This window comes from Pundamilia nyererei, unplaced genomic scaffold, assembly GCF_000239375.1.
Source record: "Pundamilia nyererei isolate P.nyererei 1_Seehausen unplaced genomic scaffold, PunNye1.0 scaffold00001, whole genome shotgun sequence".
Taxonomy (NCBI): domain Eukaryota; kingdom Metazoa; phylum Chordata; class Actinopteri; order Cichliformes; family Cichlidae; genus Pundamilia; species Pundamilia nyererei.
Window position 1 is genome coordinate 7,549,907 of NW_005187402.1, and position 9,017 is coordinate 7,558,923.

Consider the following 9,017-nt stretch of genomic DNA (forward strand, 5'->3'; position numbering starts at 1 on the left):
TCCTGCAAATGACTCTACCAATTTGTAATTCTGCAATAGTAATTTCAGCAAAATGGACTGGCTTCATATTCTTCCACTTTGATTTTTGGGGTGTCTTTGAGTTCAGCCATCTGCAGGTTGGTAATTTTAATTTCCATCAAATGATGATTTGTTTTCAAAGTGTTTATTTAATTGTTTTGAGCAGTGCACATTACTTTAGTCGGCAGTGGTACAAAGACAAATTACAAAATAACAGATTAGATTCACTTTAAAGTTTATTAAGATATAAAGCAGACACATTAAATTTATCAAGTGTCCACTAATACGTCAGCTCTCAATAACAAAACAATCCACAGCAATGTAGTTTGATATCAACTCAAGACTCAAATACAGCAAAAGGTTAACAGTAGGGAGGGAAAAAAAACCCTAAATAACAAAAACGACATTTAAAAGCCTTGCTGCAAACCAATGCACCACCATACATGTCTGCAAACCACGCTGCTAACAACTTCTGCTTTTATTTCAACTCTGTAAAGTCTAACAAGCAGTTTGTGTGTTTTCTTAAAGACTGTGCATTAAACTAATTAAGATTTTATATATAAAGGACAAGCAATACAATAAGAGTTAAGAGGCAGATAATAATTTCCATACCTTGCCAACTTCTAAGATGTGAAGAGAAAAACATTGATCCCTCAGTTTGGACATGTTGAGAATGTAGTGGTGTTTGGGTCTCATTGACAGCTAATGAAAGCTTGTGGGCTTTGGACAGTACCAACAACTGTGTATTCATTCTTTAGCCCACTGGCTTCTCTTAAACACAGAGGAGTTATTGCTAATTAACAAAGTTTGACTCAACTGCTGGAGACCTGTGCCTTAAAGTGTAGGTTCACACAAGTAGATCAGTTATGTAGCAAAAGAGAAGGGTAAGAATAAACCGTCACCTTTGGTTTCTGAAGACAATACAATAACAGTAACAACAATAAAACTCATTCAAATACAATTTGAGATGGTTAAATTAAAAGGAAAATATCCTTTGACAATCAAGGGGTACAAATGGGTCAAATTGTACGGTGCTGACAATAAAGTTTAAAGTTGGTCTGATTTTTTTTTTTTTTATAGTGTCATAACAAAATACATAATGGCATAAAGAAAAACGCAGGCACACATGGAAATATCTCGACTTGGCTGAACCAAAACATGTTTAAATCCTACCAGTTAGACTCCCACATCCAAATTAACTGCAGTTATGCCTAAAGGTAAAAATAAGGCAGTTGAAATTTTGCATAGCTGATATCTGCAGTACAGAACGCATTTTGCCGTAATCAAGCCTTACACCCTGGAGACCCCACAGTTTTATTCTGAAACTGGTTAGGATACAAAATAACCACAAGCCCATATCCATTAAATTCACCTACTGAATAACTTTGTCCAGTTGATTTCCCTTTCTGAAGAATAGACACTTGATAACTAGACAAGAGTACATTTGAGCTGGTGGAATAAAAATGAGGCAGTGGAGGAATATATTGGGTCAAACAGACAAGCGGTCTATGGAAAGATAGAAGAAATATGCTAAAAGCTTCTCTCTTTGATAGTGTGACATGCTCAATCTATAGAAAAACTCATTGGTCAAAATCCTTTGTTATTTTTAAACAATAAATGTGTGGGGTTGGAGGTCAGGGGTCTAGATGCTATCCATAGCTTTGAATTCACTCAAAGCCTGCACAGGGTTCACGTGCTTCCTTTGAGAAGATCTCTTGACTCTGTTGGTCTGGCCATCATCCTGCTTCTCTCTTTTCACCAGAGGCTTCTTCTCAGGAGCTTTCATCTTCCAGGAAACAGCGGGCATATTGAGTGCCTCCATGCCCTTGTTCTTCTGGTACTTGGTAGACGCCACATACGACGCCTTGACAGTGGACACCACGGCATTCATCAGGTTCTTTGCTGCTTGAATGAGTGACATGGCGCTGTCCAACTGATACAGTGGAGGAGATGTTGGAGGGGGGGGAGGGGAAAGAAGAAAAAAAAAAAAAGAACAGGGTCAGCTTTGTAAAATGATAAAAGCAAAGGCTGATTAAATCGTCTTTAAGCTCATATCAAGTTAAAAATGAACTAAATCCATCTTTACAGCTTTGTGGGGAAGAGTTCAGACTAAAGCATTAACAACTAGTCCCTTGTCTGAAATACAAACGTGTGACAAAATTTTGAATATGTAAAAAGGTCACACCAATTTAATCCCCACACTTAACAGCCCCAGAGACGCCACTCACACTTGACTCAAAGTAGTAGAAGGATATTCTCATTTCTGCCCAACAGAAAGGAGGAAATAATTCATTATTCCCTGCACAGATATTTAAATGAATTTAACTGGCAAGTAAGTGGTTAATTAGTGCTTAAAGGAGTTGTAATTTTTTTTTATTGCAAAGTGCTATCTGAGGTAGTAAAAAGGTTAGGAAACATCAGGGCAACATTAGTCCTTTCCAGCACAGAGAAAGCCACTAAATGCCGTTATGTGTTTATTCAATTAAAATTTAAAATTTAAGCTGCAACTTATAGTTCAGAGAATAAATCATTAAGTAATCACAACCAGCAGCCGGTGTCATTAAGCCCCTGTATTTTTAATTTATTTGGGCAACAACAGATAAAACTTTTAAAAGTAGCTGTGGGATTCTATTGATTTAAGAACTGTTGTAGAAATTAAAGGCATTCCTCTGAGATTTCACTATACACAAGTGCAGTTCTGTTTACATTGATTATCCCATGAAGCTGACAACAAAGCAGCTCAAGTTTCCTGAAACCTGCACAGTTTGCACCACTACTCAGTCTCTTCATTCTTCTCAATTACTGCCACTTTGCCCACATTTGAAGCTGCATCACTGTCACCAAGTTTTACCAGCCTGCAATCTTCAAAACAAAAATCCGATCTCAAACTCAAACTCAGTTCAACACTCGTTTCAGCCTGATCCGATGTGAGGTTGAAAGACAATGAAAACTGGAATATACAACTTAAAGTGCTTGAGGATAAAATGAAAAGGCTAAACTTACCCCAGAGACAACCAGCTCTCCTCCCAGGTTCTGAACTTCGGCCTTGACTTTACTGCAGATGTTAAGCTGGTGGCAATACAAGGCAATACGCTGCAGGTAGGCGTGCAGGTCCTGCTTACAGCTGGAGTCAGGACACTATGAGAGAAAGACACACACACACACACACATACAGGTTACATGCAAGCATCCTTGTTATGCACAGCTTTCTATCAATAATATTACCTGTTTGCATGTAGCTCTATCAGGATGAGATAGTAGCATGTCTGTGAAGGTTCTCAGTCATCCAGGTCATCATACTCTAAGGAGCTTGGAAAGAAAAGCGTCTGGACTTCTTTGAGTTGCTTGAAGACGTTTCACCTCTCATTCGAGTCCAGACGTTTTTCTTTCCAAGCTCCTTAGAATAAGATAGTAGCAGTGTGACAGGTAAGGTAGACACGCACAAAATCAAAGTGCTCTGAGCAAAAATGAAAAACACACGCCCACAACCTGGTAGATAACTCATTTTCACAAGGTTAAATATGATCAAGTCACACAGAATGCAAATTCTAGTAGGAGGCAAACATTGCTGTCAGTCAATTAGTGTTGATATGAATGTTGTGTGAAGTCTTTTTTTTTTTACTGAAAGTGTAAACCCAAGTACAGTTCATTGATTGTTTTCAAAATGCCTTTAGTAATTTGAATTCTTAGAAGAAAAGAGTTTGAAAAGACCTTCATGCCAACAACTTAAGCAGTGACCTTGGGCGTGAAAGTGCAAATAAACTTCTCAGGGCTGGAAAAGCACTCAAACAGGCTTCGGTAAATACAGTCTAATATGTGAGTGAGCATGTAATAGTGCAGAGAAACCGTAAAATGCACAGTTAAGCAATTTGAAGACCATAGGTTCATGTAGGTTTAAAAAAAAAAAAAAAGTCTCTTTTGTTCCCAAGGCCTATCAAAAGCCAACCAAAAGCACACCAAAAGCACACACACACACACACACACAAAAAAAAGAATACACTGAAGCATTAAAGTTATAAACGCTATTTCGAAGTGAAGAGCTTCAAAAACTGTATTCTGTTTAGCATTGGCAACCTTTTTGAATTATAGCATCGTAATTACACTTGCGCTCTACCTGGTTTGCTAAACAAGCCCCCTGCTACCAGAGTAATTAGGCCACAGTACTCTTAGCTGCTCATCAAGTGAAGGATCTAAGCAGTCTGATGGGGCTCCGATGCTTTACATCAGATCATTACAGTGACTTGAGTCACAGCTAGCATGTCAGCGACAATCAGACTGGCTATGCTATACGATCAAAGGCTGGCAATTGTCAACATCACCTAGCAAACAAAATATCTATGAAAATATTTGGGATGACCATGTCTGAAAAATGTCAGAGGGAGGAGTCCTTTGGCCCTGTTAATTTTGAGTGCACAGAAAAGGTGAAATGGAGATAATTAGGGCCAATCTTTTAATTGATAAAAGCTCTCTGGGACAGAGCTTGTGAGGTCAGTGCTAAAGAACACGAGTGTAAACGAGTGCTTGCTTGTCTTGGGATAAACAAGAAACACTGTATATAAGCATGTAAATGACACAGCGGGGCATAGGGGTATCTCCCACTTGGCTATAATGGCTTTTACTCCTCTTCAAGTGCGTCAACCTAACCAAAGGCAACAAAACCCCGTTTTCGTTTCTGTATCAAAGGAGGGAGGAAGAGGAAACATAAGTAGGATCCTGATTTTTGGACACTTCAAACAGACTAGGACTTATGATGCGTCTAATCCTGCTGAGCGCATCAGTATCCCTAGTGGGAGAACAGAGTGCACGGCTGAGTATAGTGCACTCACTCCCAGCCATACAGCCATGCATGCATGAATTTAAACACCATCCCACCCAGTACAACTGTACTCATTCATACGTGATGGGTCACCACAGCAGAATAGAACATACAACCAACGCATCCTTTAACTACTCAAATAGACCTCATCTACATATAGGACACAAACATCCTAAAGCATCTACAATTACAATTTATTGACAGTTCTTTAGATATTCCATGTACATTTTAATAACAACTGTATTATCACCATCTACTGCTGACTAATAGGACAGGCTAAGCAGAGAGGACAAATTAAGTGTTGACATTCTATTAAAAACTGTATGGAAAAAGAGATGATGATCATTGTACAGCAGAGGACTAATACAAGGCTGTGAGACCACAGAAAATGGTAGAAAGAGGAAGGTTTAAAAAAAGAAGAAGCAAAGGGGAAAAAAAGAAAAATAAGTAGGAGAAAAGACAGGGATGAAGAGTGAGCCAGAGGGGGAACAGAGTGGAGGAGTAAATAAGAAGTAGAAATCCAACTGGGGAAAAGGAAGGTAGACGAAAGGATTCAACTGTAGTTGGGAGGGGCATTTAAGTCAGAGAGAAACAGAGAGAGAGAGAGATGCAAACGCAAAGACCTGGGATGAGGCTGAATGCAGCAGCCATGCTAATGAAGGCTTGGGGAAGTATTCAGATGGCTGGAAGCAGGGCACTGTGAAAGCATCACTTGTGCTCATACTCAGCTCAGCTGCTGGCTTCACTTAGCACTCAGGAAACTCTGCAACGCTGCTCTGACTGTGACATGTGAATACATAAGTTGCAAAAAGAAGAGACAAGAGCACCTTGAATTGTTTAGGTACTGCAAATGGAAATAGAAGTGCAATAAATGCAGGTGGCAAAACTAAGGTAGCTCAATAACTACCCGCACTGTTACGTCAACGCTTCCCTAAAACCAGGTGGATCAAAGGGCAACATCTCTGCTTTTAGACTTTATGCTATAAATAATTAATACTTCAGGTGTAGTTTTACAACCTAAATGTTATTGCATCTGCAGGCTGTGCAAGCACTTTCCCTCGGTAGTCAAGTTAATAATCTAGCCTGTTATTGAAACGGTTCACTCAAAATCTGCTCTTGCGTGAGTTTTTAAACTATTAGAACACACCACTGCCTATTTTTGTGTCGTCTGTGTGCTGCTCTAAAATTGCATACAAGCCTTTTTATGTAACCTTCATGGCAAGGATCTTGCAAAACTTTAGAATTATAAAAAAAACTTAAGGATTTTTATGTACCACTCACTGGATGTAGTGGATTAATGTTATTCTTAGGAGATTTAGTGATTCGGGTTAGTAAGACAATGTAATGTTGGGAATGAGTGTATATTACCTGGTGTTTGGGAACAAACTTATAAGCTGTGGGTAGTCATTTGTCAAATTGAGCTGCGCAAAAGCCATCTTGTACATGATCATATTGGAATTTGTATTTTAATTTATTAGTGAATAAACTGAAATTAAAAACAGTTGTTTAATAGGACAGTCAACTTTGCCTTGCCAGCTACTGTGGAGAGATGGCAAATCAAGAATAGGTGCACTAGAGACAATTCTGGTTATCTTTTCAGAACAAACTAGAAGGACAAATCTTTTCAAAAGCAGCCAGCAGTACAGGCAGAAATGTCAAAGATTCTAGTGTAGTTTTGCCTCCCCTTCACTTCTTGAAGTACCTTTTAAAGAAAAAGAAAGGTGAAACAATGGATGACATGGGGACAATGGGTACCAGATCAGTATTCTAGTTTGCTAATTGAATCTCTTCAGTAACAATGCCTTACAAGACTTTTAGTGTACTACACATTTATGTGGGTCTGAAAAGAGTGGGTAGCTCTTTCTTTCCTTTGCATCAAAGCTGTAGCTCTAGAGAAGCTCACATCACAATCCAATCAAAAGCAAAATGTATTTCTTTCCAATCCACTGCACACAAAAAACAGGAAATGTGGCAATAAGAATGACAGTGCAGGATGCTGAACAAAGCTCTCTCTGTTACTCAACACAAAGCACACAATCTATGATTTAAATAATGATCGGATGGTGAGGTCCCATCATTGGCGAGTGCTATTCAGTTCTATTATACAGAGCAGAGGCAGAGCCACAGAGCTGCCACCGCCCAGCGCTGACCTTTCCGGACGCATCACCCAGAGGAAATGCCAATTTCCAATATTTACTCACGGTGCAGCATTCTAATGTGTCTGCCAGCAACCTGTTGGGGTGAGCCATGCAACAATGGGACCCAAGAAGCGTTTTCTGTTATGTTTGCTTTTCAGTCATGAGAAAATCTAGTCTCCACTGTCCTCAGGCAATTGAGTGTTTTCTCTTACTGTATTTATTGGAGGGACCTGTTGCTCTAGTCTCTAAATGTGGACTGCTTCCTGAAGTCTTCCTTCCAGTTATCTTGTTTACTCAAAAAGACCCATTTATACATTCATTTAGATCAGATGACTTAGTTGTAGGTGCAATTAGAAAGTTAAACAAGAAAAAAAACCTGTACTGATAAAGCATCTTTCAACCCCATAAAAAAATAAAATAAAATAAAACAACAAAAAAAAAAAAAAAAATACAATAAAACACCAATAGGTAATTTGTTCTCCAACAGTTGAAAGGCAGGCTTAAACACTCAAACATTTATTCAAGTGAGTTTGACAGTCTGGTGTTGTGGATGCATTTTAATAGCTTCAATGGGGAAAAAATAAATAATACAATACAGAACCTTGCCTGTTGGTATGCTTGTCTATAAAGAATTACTGCTCAGATATACTGGAGACAAAAGGTTAAGTCTGTCCAGGCCAAATTCAGTTAGCTTTTTAAGTCAAAATAACAAGCTTTGCTGCAAAAATGTTTATGCACTACCAGTGTATACTTTAAATGTCATATACAATTAGCAAACTTTTGCATACAAGTGTAAAAATGGTAAATGGCCTGTATTTGTATAGCGCTTTACTAGTCCATAAGGACCCCAAAGCGCTTTACACATCCAGACACACACACAGGTGATGGCAAGCTACATTGTAGCCACAGCCACCCTGGGGCGCACTGACAGAGGCGAGCAACTACTCCTGGGTGGAGGAGAAAAAGAAAAAAGAAAAAAAAAAAGACCAAGTCTCTGTCTGGTAGAAGCTTCTGGATAATTAACTATGCCTAACATAACAAAGGACCTTCAGGACAACCAGCCGCTGGGCACCTTTATCTGCGATTACACCTCAAAACTGCCACAGGGGTTGCAAGAAGAGATGAAAGAGATAGAATGTGCTTATAGCCACGGGAAAACAACAAAAAAAGGGGGAAAAAAGATTCATGGCAAACTCTTCTGGAGATACAGGAAACAAAGCGCTGAAAAGACCATTCTGTTTTCTTTAGGGGAGAACTGAAGTACGAGATATGGCTAAGCACTGACGGGAAGTGATCAATTTCCAGCTATAGTCTGTGTAGACATCTCAAGATAACGCAACAACATAAACAATGCTTAGTATATGATATGGGGTTTAAAACTTAACAAAACAGCAGCAAAATGTACAATAGTGAAAAAAATGGGATGGCTTCAAAAGCATACAAACTGAAAAACCTCAGCAGTAAGAAATTCAAAGCAGCTTTACTTGTGGATAAAAACTAGATGGATTAAAACTTCCCAGGACTCTAAAGTGTAACCATTTAGGTCTCGCAACCATACAACCATAAACGTGCCATGTACGACAAAGATGAGATATGCATTTTCCCATTGGTATGCCTGACTTCTTGTGACATAATACACTACAGGTTTCACCAACCTTATAAACAACACATTTGCATAACATTGCACCAATGACAAACAATGGGCTGTGAGATCAGTTTCATGATCATTAATATCCAATTGTCATGACCATTGATCAACAACCACTGATCAAAGTCCATTTGTCAGTGGTGCTAGTTTCAGTCATTATGTTTATAAGGCTGGGAAACGTGCAGTCAGCTGACTGAAGAAGTCACTTGGATGAGTGATGAAACGTTTCTCCCACTGAAAACGCTACGTCCAGATGAACAGAATCAACTTTTTGGGATTTAATTACCTGGATGATTGAGCACTAGGGATGGGTATTGATAAGATTTTCATGATTCCGATTCCATTTGATTCTGTTTAACGATTCGATTCTTTATCGATTCTCTTACCGATTCTTTTT

The 9,017-nt window shown here is 38.9% G+C and overlaps 1 protein-coding gene across 1 annotated transcript in view; it reads right to left on the bottom strand.

Annotated features, from left to right (window-relative positions):
* Window positions 1-236: 236 nt before the first annotated feature.
* Window positions 237-9,017, bottom strand: part of ctnna1 (catenin (cadherin-associated protein), alpha 1) — a 54,572-nt gene continuing 45,791 nt past the window's right edge. Inside the window, exons 11-12 of the mRNA XM_005719633.1 lie at window positions 3,022-3,156; window positions 237-1,951 (exon numbers count right to left, since the gene is read on the bottom strand). Of these exons, the coding sequence (XP_005719690.1) occupies window positions 1,661-1,951; window positions 3,022-3,156 (426 nt within the window). The 3' untranslated portion in view covers window positions 237-1,660. The remainder of the gene's footprint in view (window positions 1,952-3,021; window positions 3,157-9,017) is intronic.